Below are 22062 nucleotides of genomic sequence, written 5' to 3' on the forward strand. Positions count from 1 at the left end.
TTATGATGAATATAATGACATACATGGATCTCATATATAAAGATAGATATATTGATAAAATACTTGATATTGATTATCATGAATTAACATTATTTTGTAATTATTAATGAAAATGATTATGCATGTATAGGTTACAAATTGACATACTCCAAAGTTATAGTTGGTTCATTTATAACCAAATTGAGAAGCATATATCCAACAAAATAGTGTGTAGTTGGATGAACTTATGCCTTACCTTTCTCAAACTGTTTATTTGATAACTTGGTTGAGCTCAACTGTAAGTGGGTAACCAACAAAATGTAAATCCACATAGGCTCCAAATTTATGAATCTTCAATTTTGATAAAAGTTCAAACCTAAACTAAGTAAATGAATTTTCCAATTCAATTCGATTTCTTTTTCAACCTAGATTCGTTAAAAACAATATATAATTTAATTTTGATATGAAAGAAGAAATTGATTTAATTTAGGAGTTTGTCTTTAATACTTTTGAGGATGTGATGCTTTTCCATTATTATGATGGTTTTGAGGAAGCATCGTCTGCTACCAATGGAACAGCATCAAGTGGGAATTTTCTTTCAGCTTTATATATTTATTTTTTAAACAGAAACAACAGCCTTTCAGAAAAAAAAAATATATCTTCTTCAAGAAAAAGTTTGATAAATGTGGGCCTAAAGAATAATTTAAGTTCGTCACATGATTACTCGAAATATCCAAATAATGCATATACAAGTACAAACTTCACATGCGAGCGAGCATTAACGAATCTTAATTTGAAAGGGATTTCAAATGTCTAACTATTCCACAAAGCTCTAATAATTCTGGAAAAAAGTTTTTAAAAATCATACTTAACAATTTTCCTATAAGAAAAGCATCAAAACGAAAAGTCTTAGACAACATTATAGTGTTGCAATCAGTAATCATATCAATCATTCCTCAAAACAAAAAAAAATTTAAAGAAAACACAAAAGAGACTACCAGCAAATGACAGAATATAAGCCTTAATCATGTGGATCATCCCCAGATTAACAAATGACACAGTAAGCCTTAAACAGCTAATTTGATTCATACATAAACAAAATTGTTGCTGAAGCACCATCCGAAATACAGTTATATTATCCGCCAAACAGAGATACAATTCAATTGCGTAGTCAGATATGCCACAAGATTTGTGCTAGTGCCTTGCAGCGGTACCCTTTAGTTGTTCATGCTATAGTGATACAGTTTCCTTGACATTGAGAATATTACTTCTGAATCTTCCTGACTTCCTCATGTATAGAGTGAAAAAGAACTGTGGAGATGTACCTTTCACCAAAGCTCGGAAAAATAACCTGTATTTGTGGTTTATAGCATGAATGGACATTGTGTTGATGTCTGTCATTGTAGCATAGAAAATCTAAAAGAGAAAATGCACAATTCAAGTTGAATGCATAACAAAAAAGCATCTGCCTGGATTTTTTTTGTTGAGGATTTGAAGATCAATTTTCACATGTTATACCAAATTTATAGTAAATATATTAATTATGATTATCTTCATCCTGTCTTCTTATGTTGGATGAAGATAGTGCCCTTGAAGGTAGAGTGAAAAGAAGCAAAACGGAGAGAAGAGATTTGAGTATAGGTATAGGAAAGATAGAAGGGACAATACTAAACAGGAACTCTAAATGAGGAGATTGCATTTGGAAGAATAATTTAATTCTGTATCTCAAGGGCTACGTAACTTGCCTATGGGAACTCTACTCCCAGGCATATACAATACCTGACATTCTCCCGAGTTTCAATGGAACTAGAAAAAGGAAATGTATTAAGTCGTTGGCTGTTTGTCAACGGTCCCAGCTCTCAGCCACACCATCAATAAACCAAACTTCTAGCAAATTTCCTTTACGTTTATCCCCTACTCCACCTAGCCACGTTTGGTCCTGTTAGGACATTCCTAATGGATATTCAATCTAGAATGGTGCAGCTCTGGTCTGATTAGGAGTAGTAGCTGACCCATCAAACTTGGTGGTGTGTTAGCTAAGACGCTGTTTAAGGCCTCAAGTGATCTCTGACTATTGATTTGGCACTTGGGACCCTTACTGGACCATCCATGTGACTGGGACCTTAAGTATGTTATACTCCTATTGTGAAGGGTTGTTTTGAACTCTCTCTTAGCCCACGCTGGAAAAGACTTTGGCCGGCCCAAACATGACAAGAAAGAGATATATTCTCTTGCTTCTCACTGCTAACACTGACGAAGAGGCTTGGAGCATTTCAAAATTTGCACCACAACCTTTTCACCAAGAGCAGACTGATTCTGCAAATAGCATATTTAGAAGAATTCTTTTTTTCTTTTCATGCGTGGAAATCTTAGAAAGAATCTTCATCATTTTATAGGATATCCGACCATCTAGCTTTCTGCAACAATACCTGGAAGTCTTGCATAGATGCATTTTTGTCGATATTTATTTTATGATCTTGTTGATTCTTTTAACCTACTTACTGATAGCATCCCAGATCAATTTAAAAATTCCATGCTAAAGTTGCCCATCTTTAGGCTGCTACCTGTAGCAGATGAACATTGTCATATGCCAGCTTAAACTCAGGTTTGTTTTCAGTCTACTAAAGCCTTCCACTGAGCAAGTACCAAGTATATTCATTTTAATAGATTATTGTGCAATTTGTTAGTCACTTTTTATAATTATGTTTTACCAGTGGTGGCTCCCTGTGCAGCCAACTAAAGCCTTTCTATAAGAAACTACCAAGTTAATTCATTTTAATAGACTATTGTACATCAATTTGTGAATCACTTTTTATAAGAAACATTCCTTAGAAAAAGCCGATGGTTTTGTCCTTTTTCCAAGGAACACTCAAGTTTCATATTTTCTGGTGGAGCACCACTATATTTTAAAATCCCAACATTACCCTCTATTTTCCCTTCCGTCCCTTTACAAATAATTCTTTCCTAATACGATCCAATGAATTAAAAGTTGATAGGCAATTTATCCAAAAATCCCTTCACTATTGGCTTTTTAACAGACAGCTCCTTTTTACCTTGGGGGGTGCCCCTATTTTCCCATTTGAACGAAAATGCCCTCACTCTTTAGGTCAAATGACATCGGCACCAATGCAGAATTCATGATACCATTCTTTTCTGTTGAACCAGTTTGGTTCGATTCTTTTCTGTTCAGTCAATCCGATCTGCACATATATTCCAGATTTAACCCCGCCTCGATCGCCTCCTCTGACATAGGAGTGTCTTCAGAATTTAAATTCAGAGAAGTCAATATAATCACACTAATTGTTTAGTTTTTAATAAATCAAGAATACTCATTTCACACTAATTCTGAGATGATTTCTAATATATATATATATATATATATATATATAACATGAATTATACATCATTGGAAAGCTTACTGAGTCAGGAATCAAAGGCATCTTACAGAATTCGATTTGATTCTTGAAAAAGTTACCTAATGGGTGCTCTAGAAGAAAGTTTTCACAAATTGAAGTCCCTAGATGACACTGCATAGTCATGCTTGTTGCCATAAAATAGAAAAGGCATACATCTTTATGATGGGAAAATCTCAAAAGAAGAGAACATGAACGTAAAAGGATCTTATTTAATATGGGAGAAAAGGAAGAGGGAACTTTAGAAGAAACATGTTCCTAACAACTATAGGCAAGATGTTTTTCTTAAGTTTGATAACTTCAAACAAAAGGATCTTTCTATAGAAGAGTACACATCCTCCGCGTTCGAGTGGGATAGAGAACCAGAAACTTGGGTGGTCCAGCACTTCAATTTCAATCTTTGAATCTCGATAAAAGAAGCATACCATTTTCTCTAGTGCTCTATTGCCTGAAGAGACCACTTCAACCTCCACATCCTCCAAAAAGGATGAACTAGCCCCAAGCTATTAAGGCGGAAGAAGTCAGTGTCGAAAGATTGAATGATCAAACTAGTGACGTCTTCAATCTCAGAGTATAAGATGGACATGGGAAGGAACTTATTTTCACAACCTAGTGATGCTTAAGGATTGTTCTTTTTTGACGTGTTTAGGTATTATGATACAGTTCAGAGGCTAAAGCTTGATTTCTTAGAAGTCAAGGTCGTCGAGGTAAAAAGTTTGCCTTCTATAGAGGCTGAACGACCCTTGGCCTTCACCCACATTTTATGATTTCTTGTTGTTTTGAGTGATGGCACGCATGGTGACTCCTCATTGGTTCAGGTAAACTAGGCGCTAGAGGGAATCATCCTAGCACTAAAAATTGAAGCGAATCAATTTGGTAGATGGACAATTTATGGCTGCAATTGATGCACAGCAAAAAAGTGATCATGCCTCCAACATGAAGCAACCATGCTCAAGATGTAATCAAGTCATGCCTAAAGAAAAAGAAAACAATTTACTGGTTTGCCTTCTATAGAAGAAAAGGTCGCCGTGGTAAAAAGTTTGCCATCTATAGAGGCCGAGCGACTGTTAGCCTTCACCCACATGCTCTGATTTCTTGTTATTTCTAGTGATGGCACACATGGTGACTCCTCATGCCAATACACAAGGGTGCCATGAAGAAAAAGATAGCAATTTACCTGTTTTGATACCATTTGATTATTGATCTAATCTAATCACGGCTCAAATCTTTCTGCAAAATAGTTATAAAGAGGGAACTGAGAAAGGTGGGGGAAGGAATGACCAACGACTATAGAGGAAGGTGGGGCAAGGAGAGGGTGGCAGACGAAACTACAACTGCGAACTGATGAAGCTATAGCGGCGAACGAAGGCAGCAGACAACGTTGTCGATGACGGCGAACGGAGCTACAATGTCAGACAAAGCGAATGAAGGCAATAGAAGAGGTTGCCAACAGCAGTGGACAAAGCTACAACGACGGATGAGGTTTAGGGTTTAGATAAGCTATAGCAGCGGATGAGCTGCAGAGACGAACAAACTGCAACGGCGAACAAGCTGCAACAACGGACGAGCTGCAGTGATGACGAATGAGATCAGACGAGGTTTCCGATGGCTACGGTTGAAACGAACAAAGGCGAGGACGTAGGGTTTCACTTTCACCTCTACTTTCTTCCACAAGGTCAGGCAAGGGAGGGGGTTGGGGGGTGTCAGGTCACTACGTTAGTTGGTTCGATTGAACCAAGTTTAAATCAAACCACCTGACAAAGTACATCGATAAAGCACTGCTCCTGAGGGTTTTGCGAGGCGCTCGGGCCTAGCCTCACATCGTCCGAGCACCTTTTGAAATCACTGGTTACACGATAGTGGTTCATTCTTAAAACTTCTCGTCCAACCATTCCATAATTATAATTCTCCTATAAGAACCCTACCATTATGAAATGCTCTCTAGGTTTTACAAGTAGAAATTTTCACTCCATACTCTTTGAATCTACCACTTGAAATTAACTTAAGCATCAAAGAGTCCAATGACAAGAACAACCCGAGGTTGGACTCCCTTCTTAAGAGAGAACCCTCAATTCAATTCTTCTCTTTAATGTGATCCTCTACATATGAGCCAGGTTGAACTCGCTTCATTAAATATAAGCAAGCAGCCAAGAACAACCTTAACACGACCATTTGAAGAAAAGCAAAACTTCCTCTCAAGAAATTTGCCCATGAGAGAAAGGCTCCAAGTCTAAACAATTTTAGAAAATTGTTGCAAAAGGGGGCAATTGGAGAAGAAATGAAGAGAAAGATGGAAAGGGGCTGCTAGTAGAGAAGAAATAAGAGGAAACAAGGAATCAAGTGAGGAAAAGAAAATCAAGATGAGACTGATATTGGCGTTGGTCAGAAGGTTCACACATAGGTACTCACATTGGTGGCATTACAAGTAAGCACAATGAAAATATATGCAAGGCTTGCTATATCGCTCGAGTCGGTATGGTATGAGCAGTATGTATCGATCTGACTCGCCACCGAGACATAGCTCACCCGAGCCCACCCTAACAGACCATATGTTGATACACCGGTACAGATCAATACATATCGTACTGACAAATCTCTAAGATGGGTCTAGTACCCAAAATGGTCAAATTATCATAAATGTACTAGTTATGTTATGTACTTGGACCAAGCAAAATTGCTTTATCTACATGTCAATTCGAGGTTGGACAATATAAACTTCTCGGTATGGACTAGTCCAACTATACCAATATTCTTGGTCCTAAATAGTAAATACCAATAACTTTGCATGCATTTATAGTCACAAAAAGGAAAACTTCGCTTTTTACATATTATTAACATAAGAAGCTTGTCTTTTGAAAGAATTTTCCTGCCAAATTTTTTTTTATTTTTGGATGACATTTATCATTATATTTAATTTCCAAAAGTAATTTTCACATTTGACTTGGGATCAAGAATACATTTCGAGAAATGTCCAACATGCATCACACTAGTACATACCATGATATGAAGAAGACAAGCGGAGAGGATGAGGAGAGAAAGACGAGGGAAGGATGCGGCAAAGTAAACGAAGAGGAGAGGAGGCAATGGCAATGATTGAAGTGGTCGATGAGGAGAGGAGCATTGATTCTACCAAATGGGTTGATGGATGATGGGAGTTTAGGATTTTTATTAGGGTAAAAAAATTGAGAAAAGGAACCAGACAATAAGCTCAGTTTACAAGCTCATTGCGAAGTAAGCCTTTTATCACATGTGGATTGATGGTCGTATTCAGTTCATGGGCGGACCGGTATGTAGCCACTAATTGTTCTTCCAAGGGGTCACACAACAAACGCCAATTTTCATGCAGGGACCATTATGTGAGAATGGAATATGTGTAATAACTTACAAACTAGATTTTCTCACATGCATCACATTATACCCTCCTAATTGCGGTATTAATTAATAAGGGCTTTCTGCTTTCTATGTTTTTCCAAGCTTGTTCTCCCAGCATAAGACAACGTCCTTTGGACACAAAAAGTAGACTACAAAATGTGCATTACATGAGTTGCAGAAAATTTGAAAAGCATGCTTATCTTTTAGGAAACCCATTAACTTTATGCTATATTGGAAGAAAAGCAATGTGAAGAGGGAAGATGTGTTTCATTACCGCAATCAACTTTCCAGCATTTTCAGGTCTTTTAGCCACATGGATGGCAGCAGCAGCAGCAGCTCCTGAAGATATACCAATCTGAAAATGATATTATTATGAATATTTCGATGACTTGCACAAAGTAAAATTGCTAGAATCAGCAAAAACTAGTATGCTTCTTATTCTTGTAAGATATGGATCGTCCATAAAGAAATTAATCTTCAAACAATTAGAGACCAGACATAATTACCAGTAAACCTTCCTCCAATGCCAACATCCTTGCAACTTCAATGGCTTCAGTAGTTGTAACCTAGGATTAAAGAAACAACTCGATTGGTGCTAAGATGTCATAAAGTTAAATAGGAAAGAAATAGAATAGAACCAACTTCACCTAGAACATCAAGACTAAATAGAAACCAGCTCTTTCATCTTGTGCCAGTGCCACAACAAGAATATGCAAGTCCAGGAATATGAATTACAAAGGATTATATTTAAATTATTTACATAGTGCAGAAAATCTAAAATTAGTGACAAATGGAGAGTAATTTTTGGGTTCCCTAATCGGAAGATATGTTAACAAAAAAAGAAAGTTCATGTTATCAGTGTAAAAGCAAATAAAATGATGATTTACACAACCACTATGTTGTACAAATTGAAAATATTTTGCAGATTTTGCCTTTTCTGTACTTGATCAATACAAATATCACATTTTTTTATAAAAAAAGAAAATTATGCCTACTTCAAATGTTGAAAATAATCATTTCAATGTCTTAAATCAAGCTAGACCATTCTGACACAAAAAATGTGGATCATCTGTTTGGAAGTTTTACCCAGAGAAAAGAACGTTTTCTGGAAATTGACAGAATCTTCAATTCAAGAAAATTCTATGTATGGCAGTCAACACAAACCGTTGATGAGCTGCTTGTTATACATCAAGGGCACAGGCAGACATAAACATGACACCATAGAGACATGTGGGCATGACAAATCTTGTCAAAGTATTTTTATCTTTTGTGCAAAGGTAAATTGTAAAGACAAAACTCAATTGACCTTGCTATTAATAGTCAAGGTCTTTGACAACTAAACAAGCTGACATCTTTAGAAATTTGTCCAATTGAGACTTCAGACCTCTAGTACACAACCACAAGGCCTCGCTCGCTATCTTGTAGAAGTAGGATAGAACACAACATAGATATGACAATTGATAAAATATACAATTTCTTTTTATTGTTATAGACTTGTACCTTGTAAAATTTAAGCAATCTATGATCATCATATATAATTCAATCCATCTATCAAGTCAAAAATTCACAAAAATACCTTAAATCTATATAAAAACATTGATTCAATCAAAAGCTTGATTTAAAAATCCAAGCATACTGGTCAGTCCAAACTGGTATTTGTCAGTCCAACAACCATAGTCTTGACTACTGTAATCCTAGTCTGGCTGGTACTAGGAGATCATCTTATTAACCCACTAAACCATATCCATACATGGTCAAACTTGGTGGTGGCCTAACTAAGATGATATATGCACTAAATAATCTGATCCTTTGCAGTGGGACATAAACCCTACTTTGAGCTGCCTATATATGGTAGGGATGCCTGAATTTTGACTCTCCATTTGAAAGGTTGTGGTTAAACTCTTTAACTCCCGTTGCCAAGACCAGAGTCAGCCCAAATAGGACTAGAGTGTGGTCACTGGCCTTTTTTTCTCAAATTAGTTCAGATGATACCAACCAGCATGAATCAATCCGCCCAGCAACCAATATGGCCAGTCGGAGGAGATGGCCTCCGGAACTTCCAACTCAATTCAAACTCCAAATCACACTTGCAGAAAATTCCAGAGAAGAGAAGGTTTCCTAGAAGTTTAGGTCTTAATGGGTCATGGATGAGTAATGGGAGCATGAATAAGATTGGGCAACCAATTAACATACGACTTTTCTTTTTCTAGTCCGATTAGCTGTCAAGAATGGATTAGCTAAAACTATATAGAAGCTTGAATGAAAACGTCAGTACTATATTAGGTGAGGGGAATTTGCGAAAAGGTGTGCTACGTAGCCCATAAGACATAAAACAGAAGTATCTTGCAAGAAAATTTCCTCTTCAAAATTCCTCTGTACTCGCTCCTAGAACCTTTCATCTCCATTCTCAACGTGTTCTCTTTTTTCTCCCACTTTTATCTTGATTCTCTATCTTCGAAGAATATTTTCTTTCCTCGAAGCAAGAAAACACTTGATTGAAGGCAAATATCCTAATAATCCTTGGTCTAGAGTAAAGAAAAAATTAACAAAAGCTTGAGGTAAAATAGCATAGATTAAGAAAGGCAAAGTTCCTCTAAAATAAAATATTGAACCTAGGTTAAAAAGACAAGAAAGGCTCAACTTAGTTGACCAACTCATGTCTGAGTACGATTGGTCTCAATGGATGCAATTAAGAATTAGGCAAAAGCAACCACCTCGATGCATTTATAGTCGCCCACAATATCAATCATTATGGTGCTAACACACACACACCAGTCCCCTTTTTAATACTCCATTGCAGCATTCATAGGCAAAAAAAATCAGCCCTACTGCCTTTTAGAAGAATGAATCTAAGTGCACTTAAATACAGTTTTTGCCAACATTAATAACTTGTGAATTAGAGTTAAACAAGCATCTATTTTCTTACAAGCCAAACCTGATTCTAGAAAATAAAATAAAAAAATTAAAGAACTTATTTATAATTTATAATTTATAATTTATTTATAAAAGTATTATTATAATTTATAATAAGTAATTTGGATCTGAAATCAATCAGCTGGGACAAATTACAGGTGAACGCATATGTTCACCTATTTTCTTAGAAGATTCTTCAACCAAGGTCAATCCTAGAGTCAAATCCAACTGTAAAACCATAGTTGGAGTTGCCTCTGATTGACCCACACAGTAATTATCAAAATAATTCCAAAGTAGAATTCAATTGTCAACAAAAGTGTTGGACATTTACCAAGTGAGCGAAGATTAATGCTTTAGAAGATCTAACAATGTACATTGGGGAGAATATCATGTAATGTGAGTTAAAATAAGACTTCCTAACCTTTATGACCTCATCAAGTAACGTAACGTCCAAGATACTTGGTACATAACCTGCTTTAAATTATCAGAAACAATCAGTGAGCACATGAAGAAAATACCAGAAAAGAAACCACATTTTCTATAGGCAATATCATTTAGCATTTACCTGGATTGTCCCCACAAATAACACTAGTTTCAGCAGGTTCTACTCCAATTACCTAGATTAAATTTTCCAGAAACATTAGTGCAACAATGCAATGTCCTTAAGAAGCAGAGAAATAACATAAAACCTTGCATAATGCAAAACTCATTTTCAAGCAACACGCAAGATATTAGGCAATGCTACTGAAAAATTTCACATTATACATGGTTAAACAAACCATATAAAAGGTGAATATAAAGAATAAAACCTGAAAGCAAATTATGTTGGACAGCCACATGGGTTTGTGATGTCAAATATCGTTATGCAAAAGTTAAATTGCCAGTGTCTCCCTGCATCAATGAAGTCACTGATGCTGGATAGTGATTTGTGAAAATACTTTCAAGGTGGCTCAAAGAAAGAAACCACCTCTAATTAACTGAATATAGTGGATACCAAAGCTGTTAAAGTGATAACAAGTTGTTTGAGTGGTGATGTTCAATTCACGTCAAGTATATAAAAAGAATTATTAGCAAAACTTTAATGAATGTCAAAGCTATAACAAATATCATGCAAAAAGTTGATAAAATCAGAACTGCAGAACTACAATACATTGCTAGAACCTACAACATAAAACTAAACATGTTAACAACATCTCAAAAAATTATTTTGAATGAAAATGGTCAAAATTTGGGTTTTCTTAGAGTCTAAGCAATGATATATGTCTCAAGGGAAGCATTGGCATACAACCACAAGAACACAAATCCACGAAGCCAAAAGCTAATATTAACAAGGATCCAGGCATATCTTAAAGCCAAGATGTGGCAAGATTTATAAAGATCACAGTAGTATTCTAAAATGTGACAAAGGCATATATGCATATGCGAGCATAAGACGAGCAGCATGTACCGATCCGAGCCTGAACCCATGTGCAAACTGCCCTCATTTCGACCAGTCCAATCTAACCCATTAAAAATAGAAAAAACACCTATTTAACTCATCAACCGCTGGTTTACATGAGCCATTTTTGTCGTGCACACCCTGCAAGTCGCCTACTATCTCCCATCGAAATCATGTATGCTTCCTCCTCTTCATCCCCACTTTCTCTTCTTTATTCATCTTCCTCCTTCCAATTCCTCTATCGCCTCAGCCAGACCCATCTTCTCTAGCATCCAATGAGAACTGAGGAAATGAATTTATTCTAAAGATTATGTTCCCAACGTATAACAGTGACCATTTATAACACGAAATACAAATTTGTAAACCTCTTATTCCTCTTTCATCCTCCTTCCAGCCAGAATTTGGATATTTATCGACTCTAAGAATGAGGTTTGGCAGTAACTTCATGGAATATAAAGAAAAACCACCATGAAATCTTTTAGCAGTGAATTAGCCATCAATTGACCCAATGCAAAATACAAACTATTTCATTTATAAGGACCAAGGGACTTAAACCACAGGTAATTAAATTGCTCAGACTTACCTCTAAATAGTACATAAAATCAAATTTTAATATGGCCGAGTTAGACCAAACTAATTCAATCAACGTAGACCTGAATTAGAATCTGTTAGACTAGCATAGACTAAATAAAATATGTGCATCAGTGGCACATTCAAAAGCCCAGTGCTAATCATAGATTCATTTGTCGGTGAATTGAAATATGAAGATCACATGTATCAACCTTCACCACTTGTTCTTAAAAACATGTATTTGATACTTAAGCTTTCAACATTTAACAAAGTTTATTTAATTTGCAGATAATTTTTCTTTACAATATTGATTTGTATGTGATAGTGCATTACATAAATGCAAGGTTTGCTCATTATAAAAAAAGTAGCTAGTGCCATCATATATAGTTGAGCTCCAACTTATATTCAATTAATGATAAAATATGCAGCTTGCACTTTCTTGGATTTACCAGGTATCAATACATGTTAAAACGTTTTCCCTCTTCATTTTCTTTTTTTTTTTTACAAAAATACTAAAAGAATCATTAACCAATATCAAGTATACAATAGAGAACCTCTTAGGCTCCTAGAGGAAAAAAAACGGGGAACTATTATTGCTTCTTGAACCAGGATAATGTCAACAAACTATCAAAAAGATCATGTCAATGAAGAAGCGATTATCCCATATTGCATATTCTACTCTTGTTAACAACTCAAAAAGATGGCATATAGTTGTTACAGTTGGACCCTAAAGTTAACAGGAAGCATTATCTAGCAAGATCTTTACTTTCCTATGAAATATTCTTAAAGGACAAATTGACTGCACTGTGACAGATTATTGGTTTCCGCATGCGAAGAGTGGATAAAGAATAAAACATAAGATTCGGCCAAGAGTATTTCAGACCTTGATATGCTTGTTCATCATTTTAAGATAACGTCCTGCACCTGTGATAGTACCACCTGTTCCAATGCTCGCAATAAATATGTCAACACCACCCATAGTGTCCTCCCATATCTCTGGGCCTGTGGTTTCAAAGTGGATCTGTATATTAAAAGCTATGTATGAATTATAATAAAAGCCACTCGTCTACATATAATATACTTCAAACATCATAATAAAGAAAAGGAAAATCAATCCATCTGAGTCAAGAACCTTTGTATTAACTGGATTGTCAAACTGCCGAAACATGTATGCATTTGGTGTCCTGCTAACTATTTCTTCAGCTTTGTCCACTGCTCCTTTAATCCCTTTATCAGGATCTGTTAGAACAATATCTGCTCCAAATGAACGAAGGAGTACACGTCTCTCCAGATTAATTGATGCAGGCATAGTTGCTATAAGCTTATATCCCCTAGCAGCAGCTGCAAATGCAATACCAACTCCAGTATTTCCACTAGTCGGTTCAACTAAAATGCTCTGCAAAGGATAACATATACACCATCTTTAAAGGAATTCATAGTTTTAGGTAAAACAAGCAAATAAAAAATACCTTCCTCGGAAAAATTAGCCCCCTTTCTTCGGCATCATTTATCATGCTATATCCAATCCTAAGGGATAAAATGATAAGAACTAAGTTAATCAGAAGCATCAGCTGAAAAGAGCTAAAGTGCAAAAGCAAGTTACCTGTCTTTGACACTTCGACAAGGTTCCATGGACTCAAGTTTCGCGGCAATGTTAGCAACACAACCTTCAACGACTTTGTTAAGATAAATCATAGGCGTCTTCCCAATTAACTGATAGCAAGTATAAATAAAAGATATGAGGTCACAGAGGCTTAGGCACCGAACAGAAACTTCAGCAATTCCATCACTTTTTTATGTCATTTCTTTATTACAAAAATATGTTTCAACAATCTTTAGTACACCACTGAGGCTATCTGAAGTCATGACCAAAGAGTTCATATCGCTATATTGTTAAGCATGATGCAGTAATTAGGAAGGTCACTTCCAAATACTTGGATCTTCCTTCATTCCTTTTAGAACTATATTCAGCCAAAGCCACTTGACATAATAACAGAATGGCACTCAAAACCCCAACAAACCAGACAATTGTAATTAGATAGGTGAATCAAGTTGAAATTTTTTTTTTGTTAATCCCAACAAGATTTTCCATGAGTTCTGTAATCAAAGAAATCTTTGTAAACGAAGGGCGACGATCCACAAGGAGTGCGGGCTAGGGGATGGTCATCAGCAATAATCACAAGCTGGGGGGGCAACGGTCGATGATAGGGAGCTGGGGAGCATTTATAGTGGTAGGGTGCGTAGGTGATGATCATAGGGTATGTGGAGAAGGGAAAAAAAGAAAGGGTAAATTCAAAATTAGAGGGTTATAAATACTAAAATATTATTTTACTAGTTTTTTAAGGGATTGCGAATAGTAAGGAGGTTGTCAATACTAAAAAAGGGGCTCCAAATATTAAGCTCCTAAGTAATTGACATTAGAGTTTATAGTCCTTTATAATAGAACAATATACAATATACAGGTTCGTTTTGTTTGAGATCTAGTGATATTTGAGATACTCTATTCAGACAAAATTATCATATCACTTTGTTTGTTAGCTCACAAAATTTTTTTGATAGCTCAAATACTGCAAAAAAAAATTTAGCAAATTTAACTCCTATTAAGTAGGTTTCATTCAAAATTCATCATCAACCACCTCATTCCATACTTCTATCAATTATCTTCAGTTTTCAACAAGCAGGCAAGAGCATACGAAAGCTAGCAGTGAGCAAGATTCAATGTTTGTATGGACTCGAAGATAAAGTAGATGACAAACCAAGTAACATTGAGTCAAGGCATTGTCCCTATGTGAATTTCTACATCAAATACATGCACACAATGATAATTATAAATGAAACTGACGATGCTTTATACCTTTGTTATTGTCCTCTTCGCCATTGGGAATATCATCTACATCCTTTATCATGAGATATGGCTACACATGAATTCAAAATATATGAACTCTACCATCCATCAATTGTTTTCAAGCCTTCTTAAAGATAACATCATTGTCAGTAATTGTCTGCACTACAAACTTGGGTTCAATCTCATCTACCACAACCTCCATAGACCCTAGATGTACCATGTATTGTATCTAATTTGATGCATCAATTGATTTCTGAGAAACCATTTTTTTGTTATAGCATACCAAAAGGTTTATGATACTCATCTTGGTAGGGTCAGACCAATTGTTGCATATACATATCACAACATATAGGTCTCATTGCTTCTTAAAAGAACAATTCAGTCCATGATCTCATCGATCTTCTTATCAAGATATACGCCGAGGATCTCATTTGGTGGGGACTATACTCTAGAACCATACTTTAAATGATGGACGTCATGGATTGATGGTAAGGTCCTCGAACTACATTTAGCAGGGATGTAATTAAATTGGATAATTTTACAATTACCCATCCAATATTATTGTTTTTTCTCCCTCATATGCATTAATGATCTTGGTGGCTAATTTTGCAATCTAAGGTGGTAAAGTTTTGAGATCTAGATCCATAATATCAAGATATCAAGAGCTGGCCTCCTATTAATTTTGGATGAAAATGAATCATATACCACCTACTTGGGGACACCTCATATTAGTTGTGATGCCCAGGAACCAACGAGCTGCCTTAGGCTAGCAATTTTGTTTAACCTTTATGCATTACTACCTTGATGTGAACAATAATTTTTCCGGATCTTGAGATTGAATCCTCTTCTTGTGCCAAACAACCATAATGACCCTTGATGAGTTTAGAAGGGAGCTAAGAGTGAATTTGATGTGTTTTGAGAGAAATTTTAAAGAGAATAAGAGTGACAAAGAGGGATCGAGAGAGAGAGAGAGACAGAGAGGAGAAGAAAGGGACTTGTAGGGGGGCTATTCATAACCACCCAAAACAGTCTCTCTCTCTCTCTCTCTCTCTCTCTCTCTCTCGGTAATAGATCAGTGCATATAGTTTGACGTCAGTTTAAACATTTTAAGATGTCTCATCAAGATATCTTGTTTCCATTTCTTTAAGAAAATATGAAAATTCATTAGCTTCCCTCTAAGGGGTGATAAAAAAAGAACAGGAAACATCAGAGTAGGAGCTTCAGCTCCCCACTTCAAAATGTTACCCATCCTATGAGCAAAATTCATTATCCTTCTATAAGTTGCTCCTTTTTCCTATGCAAGAATTCTACTACAACTTGTTTTTGTCCAACATAGTCTTGGCTACACAAGGCACCAAACCAAAGTTGGGCTGATTGTACCCCAGGAACATGCTCACAGATCAAGAACGAGAAGGCTTCAATTATGCATTTAGGATACTGCTACTTAAACCTCCATCTCTGAGCATATTTTTCTTTGTTTCACTTTTTTTTTTTTTTCCTAAAGGTTTTGCATGGACCTTGGAAATATTTCTGTATTCAAAAGCACTGTACCAATATTTTCTAGCAGTAAAAGCTTCCAAATCAAATAGCAGTCTTAGATTGCTGGTTAGCACATGAATACTCTTTTTATTTCTGTAACATTATGACTCGGACAAAGCCTACAAAAGAAATGCTTACTTTCCTAGCTTATTCTAATAATATATGTAGAGCTCATTAAACAATGAAGCTGAATGTGACCTGGGTGACGTCCTCGGCGATGTTGACGGTCTCAACCTCCGCCGTCGAGCGAAGAGAGACGGCTATGGCGGAGCCGGCGACGGGCTTATTCTCGATGATGCCATCGAACGAGACACGGCCGGAGAGAGAGGGTCTGGAGGGGAAAAAGCGAGAGCGGTGGGGGGAGGAGAGGGGAAGGATCGAGGCGGAGAGGAACGCCATAAGCGCGGCGTTTATGGAAGGGTTTTGAGAAGACGGGAGAGTTTTATCGCTTCGAGGTAGAGACTTGTGGATAGAGAACCGCCCGAATGCGGTGCCCGTGCGGTTTATATCGCTTGCACAATAATATATCTCAGCATTTCGTTCGAAACGGGTATTTATCGCTTTTTTTTTATTTATTTCAAAATCCCTCTATCATTTTATAAATCCAAAAAATATTTCTGATAAGACTCGACATAATTTTTTCACACAAATACCCTAATATTATTATACAATCAGTTACAGTATTTTAAATACTATAATTAAGAAATTAAATCGGTTCACCCTATTTACTTTATCCAAAATCGGGTTCGCAAACACACGAGTGAACCTATTGTGGAACGCCATTGTGATCTATCTTATACCATGAATTACAAATAATTTATCGTGGGATCAAACTTTGTGAGCTGATACTAGTGATTTTTGAGTGAAGTAGTTTTGGTTGTAATTCATGAGATCTGATACGGCATATTTGGACCCCCAAGATACGTAATGTCAGAATCCGTATTAAGGCATTGCTCGACCTCGAGAATCCCGAGACGACGACGCCCCCAAGACACGCTATGTCAAAATACGTATTAAGGCATTGCTCGACCTCGGAAATCCCGAAACGACGTCGCCCCCAAGACACGCCAAGTTAGAATCCATGCTAAGGCACTGCTCGGCACATCCACCATGCCAATCTGCGTATGACCGACCCACGTACAGTAATATAAAGACCTACAGCCAGCATCTGGCAAAAAAGAAAAAAAAATTAATTGATCACTCAACTGACTTGCTCGTCGGAGGGGTCTCGTCGGGTGATTCCGACGGGGCCATTTTTGTAGGAAAATACAATCACCTCACGAAGACGAGCTGCCAACCACCCCAAAGAATGAGAGACGCAGTTCGGCATACACGGCGCCCGGATCGACGCACCAAGGAACACTGATTAACACCCTGTCGCGAGGGCCCGATCGACCTCGGCACCCAGCTTAGCCGACAGAAGACTTCCGACATCAACCCGTGAACCAGGCTGTACTGACTCATCAACCACGACACATTTGTTCACTAACAAGATCTAATATGGTCGAAAAGTTTGAAAACAATATTGGAATGTAATTCATGAGATAACGAGAGTTGCAATTGATTTGGATCTAAAACTAAAAAAGATTTAGAAGCTGAAACCATTATTTAATGGTTAATAGGTTTTGATGGCAATGAGTCCATTCCTCTTACAACTTACGTCCGTGAGGATACAGCTCGCGACCATGGAGTTAATAGGTTTCACATGTCTTGGACATTATTTAATATATAATCATTACAATCCCCACCAACATATCATTATAAGAATGATGGTACGTGTTGATGCATTATCTATTAAATCAGTACCATGTTGATATTAACTAATATGCTACGGAAGTCGACGTCCATAGATATCTTGACTTTAGGTTTTTAGGTGTCCTGAACATGATTTTAAAGACTAATTAGTTTTTATCCCATGGATATAGAATGACACATGTCGGTATATTATTTATTATATTAGTATCATATTTGCATCTACTAATATAGGGGTAAGGAAGTAACCGATACGTCAGTACTATATACGTCAGTACTATATAATCGATACCTTAATGTCACGCGATCGATACCACAATGTCTTATATGATCTTGGTCAATATTTTAGCATGAGATCGAATTAACCAAACGTTATAATATCTTAGATTTGGTGCATCATGATCTCGATTAAGTTTGAAAGAAATGCATCACCCTCTTCGTAATTAATGTTGATCACTAGAGTAATGATAGTAAAAGTTTACTATAAAAAAAAGGCTCTCCAAGTATACCCCTTGGATACATCTGATAATATAGTATAAAACCTAAGATGAATCCTTCAAATTCCCAACTAATTTAAGCATTAAAAAAATATTCTCATTGTCGATTGAAATCAACCTGAGACAACGTTAATATTTAAGTTCGACAAATTCTCAAGAAAAATATTCACTAGAGTGTTCTTATGAGTTTTTTTTTTAATATTTTTTCTCCGATTCAAACATTCTAAACCAACAACCAATATTTTTGTATAAGATTATAATGTATATTTGGAGGTATAAAAAATACTATAGCTAATATAAAAAGTATGATTTGTTTACATATTTTTATTCCCAAACCAATAAGAAAATTAATTTGTATTATGTTTTGAGTCATCATATATTTATAAAAAATACTAATAACTTTATGCAAAAAAAATATAATAATTGGATCACACCCGTGGAGTAGTCAAAAGAAAAGAAAAGAAAAAGCTACGATGAATATTCAATAATAAAAGTATTTTTGGATCAAGAGAAAGAATGTTGGAGAGAAAATAAAAAAGGAAAGATACCTTTCAAGAAAAACCTAACAAGTCGATGGGATTTTCGTGGGAATCGGCTCATTGGATTTAAAAGTTGCAATTTCTTAATTTTTTGCTGAGAAAAAAACACAAAAAGAAAACTCAAAAGAATTTAGAGAGAGAGAGAGAGACGGTACAGATATGTTGGATCTACAAAACCTTTTCCCCAACACCGAATCAACTGTGCAAACCATTTGTGCCCACAGGCGTACAATTTGCTCGAGAGCGGTACTTTTTTTTGTCCTTCCTGCCTTTGTAATTGGAGGGACCCTTGATAGATATAGGAGGCGTTCACAACACAAAATAAACAGGTCTACATAGCTTTTTATCGATGAATTATAAGTATATGAATCTATTATAACATTTCAAATGAGTTTAATATGAAAATAGGTATTTGAATCTAGATTAACTATGGTTACCATGGTTTTTTTCTTTTTTGTTTGTTCGCTTGTGTGATGCCAAACTAGGTCATGTTAGCGAACCCTTACAACATGATCGAGGTGTCAGCATGGCTCAATCTAATCGCGGATGCACAAAGACGTCGGAGCGGGTAGTTGATTGTTTGAAATGTCTATCGGGTCGGGTCGAGGTTGAGAATGTCTCCAAACGTGGTCCTTCTTATCAGTCAGGGATCTGCTTCATTGTTGTCGGGTTCCTACACACAAGTCGAAGTCAGGAGAGGGTTTTCCCGACTCGACTCCTCTGAAGGTCAAGTAAGTATTGAGTGAAGTATAGGAAATTTTCCTCTCCCTAATGTCGATAAGGGGGTTGGCTTTTATACTTGCGAGCGAGGGTCAGTCGTACGCGATCCTAATGATGACATTCAACTCATCAGGCGACCGACTTGTACCTCCGTACAAGCGCTAATCGACCCGTACGAATCTGCGTCAGGCGACATCATTCCAAGTTTTCCAAAGAGAATCTGTACTGTATGGCATTGTCTGTATGATTTCGGATGACGTGAGACAGGATGATCACCCACCCGAGTCTAAGATGCCATGTTGATATGACGCACTATCTCAATCTCGAGGCTCCACATCCGTGCTAATATATTTGCTGATTGTCACCCCTACCAAAATATGTCATATCAAGTCCAACCAGAATCCAAGCACTCAACCTACGCCATAATATATGTAGAGTTCAACTTTAGAAGGAACAATTTGTTGATGGATTTGGGAACAAACTATCATACTTTTAGTAAATTTAGACACTCATAAATGAAGAATTTTTACATTATCATATATTTTTTTTCCAAGACATGATTGGAAAAATAAGAAAAAATTATTAACCACATATATTTTACTATTTGGAATCCTTATTTTACTATTTATAATCTTCATTTTTAAAAAATTAATATTTCTAAATATTCTTTTCTTCTTCTTCCTCCTCAACTTCGTTAGAGGATGTCATTAAGAATTGACATCACTTCTTCGTTATGACTATGTTTATAATGAGCGACGTTGGCGAGGATTGACATCGCTTTTGACTATTTTTACGACGAGCGCTAATGGGCCAGTAACAACTAGATAGAAGAAAAAAAGGAGAAATCAAGATGAAAGAAGGGAAAGAAATAAGTGAGTGCACAAGCTCAAGCATCTCACGGTAGCTTTTTTTTTAAAGGGGTAAAATCAATAATTGAGAGAAAAATTAAAATAATATTTTATCAAAATTTATAAGTGTTGTTAATAATAAGAGAGTTAACAATAAAAAAAAGGAACCGTAAGTAGTAAAGCTTCTCAACCGAGTTACCTTGAGATTAACCTATCTGAAAAACATACAAATTGCTAATCATTATTTATTTCCTAACATAAAAAATAATCTATCCTAAAGTTAGAATAAATATATACTTAGGTTTTATATTGAATCACATCATAGTGGATAGTTTATGAATGATTTTATCTTAATTTTTAAATTAAATTTTGACGGATCTTGTGTAACACCCATGATTAGTCTCACATTCGAAGTGAACAAGGTTAAGATTGACTTATAAGGATTTAATGAATATATTACTAAAAACTTCAGCTTAAATATTTTGGTGCTCGTAAAGCCTCAAGCCATGAGATTTTATGATCAGAAATAATTTATGTTCTATATTTTATCATTTTACATATTTATTTACAGTTTAGTTTTGTGAAATTATAATCACATGCTTTTGTAAAGGCTACAAAGAAGATACAAACTTACCTCTATCATATACATCTATATTTTTAGTTATTTGGATAGTGTTTTGGGTGAATATTCAGAGAAACTCCTTTTTTTTTTTTTGAACTTTTTGCTTAAATGTCTTCTTGATAAGACAATTGGAACTATTTAGTTACACTTATGGATCGATTTAATCTCCATATATAAGATTTACATGATTAGTTGTAATATTTTTTTAATAGTTTATATTTTTTTATGTATTTATAGAATTTTTCTAATAAATTTATTTTTGACACAATATCCAATTTAGTTACAGGATTTTTAATAGGTGTGTTTTATCAAAAATAATTTTTGCAAAGATAGGAAAAGGAACATTAATTATCCTAATGTTCCTAAAATATATTAAAAAAATGTTTTGCAAATGCAAAACATTATCTTTTTATATTTAAGAATGAACAGGCAATTAATTTCTTTTTTTAATCTATTTATTTATTTCCTTTTTAATTCCCATGCACGCTGTCCTTGCTGTCTTTACACCCAATCAGTTCACCAGAGGCCAGGAGAGTGCAAGCATGTGAAATCAAGGGTGTGTATATATCAATCAATCGTGCTTTCCGTGATCACAGGGATAAGGCCTCATGATTACCGATACGACAGCGGAGGACGAAGTCGCGTTCCCCCAAATGACGCAGGCCAACCGCGGTGGCATTCTCGTAGTTACGGACGAGGACGAGGGCCAGTTCCGTACCGCCACCGCCAACGGTCGTGCTCCAAGACGAGACACGTTTCGATTGCTGACTCGTCCGGACACGGTGTCCGGTCCTACCGAGCCCGACACCGCATCACCGCCCAAATTCTCTATGAACCCAAACACCTACGATCGTCACCCACACGCGTACCTCTTCCTCCTCCTCCCCCCCACCCCCCAACCGTGGGTCCCGCAGAGGACGACGATGTCCGAGCTCCACCGTTCTGCTGTCGGTTATGTTATTGATGATTATTATATATCTATATTTACCGTCTCCGTATAACTCCGCTCGTTAAA

General features: G+C 36.2%; 1 protein-coding gene across 4 annotated transcripts; it reads right to left on the reverse strand.

Moving 5' to 3' along the window:
- Positions 1–984: 984 nt before the first annotated feature.
- On the reverse strand, positions 985–16560 carry LOC135645963 (putative inactive cysteine synthase 2). 4 transcript variants are annotated; one of them, XM_065164945.1, is made up of 10 exons: positions 16268–16560; positions 13289–13398; positions 13155–13212; positions 12818–13081; positions 12569–12706; positions 10243–10294; positions 10099–10151; positions 7271–7330; positions 7039–7119; positions 985–1330 (listed from the first exon to the last, which is right to left on the reverse strand). In XM_065164945.1, the coding sequence occupies exons 1-10, from the start codon at positions 16466–16468 to the stop codon at positions 1244–1246; spliced, it is 1104 nt and encodes a 367-aa protein (XP_065021017.1). In that variant the 5' UTR covers positions 16469–16560; the 3' UTR covers positions 985–1243. The 4 variants fall into 4 exon arrangements, with proteins under 4 accessions (XP_065021017.1, XP_065021018.1, XP_065021019.1 ...); XM_065164946.1 differs by having other exon boundaries at positions 10099–10148; positions 16268–16559; XM_065164947.1 differs by having other exon boundaries at positions 1192–1330; positions 7039–7103.
- Between the last annotated feature and the right edge of the window lie 5502 nt (positions 16561–22062).

This window comes from Musa acuminata, chromosome BXJ3-8, assembly GCF_036884655.1.
Source record: "Musa acuminata AAA Group cultivar baxijiao chromosome BXJ3-8, Cavendish_Baxijiao_AAA, whole genome shotgun sequence".
Classification (NCBI taxonomy): domain Eukaryota; kingdom Viridiplantae; phylum Streptophyta; class Magnoliopsida; order Zingiberales; family Musaceae; genus Musa; species Musa acuminata.

Coding starts and splice junctions, on each gene's coding strand:
- LOC135645963 (XM_065164945.1), bottom strand. CDS start 16,468: ATGGCGTTCCTCTCCGCCTCGATCCTTCCCCTCTCCTCCCCCCACCGC. Junction 13,213..13,288: donor TGTCGAAGTGTCAAAGACAG/GTAACTTGCTTT, acceptor TTTATCCCTTAG/GATTGGATATAGCATGATAA. Junction 7,120..7,270: donor CATTGGAGGAAGGTTTACTG/GTAATTATGTCT, acceptor TATCATTTTCAG/ATTGGTATATCTTCAGGAGC.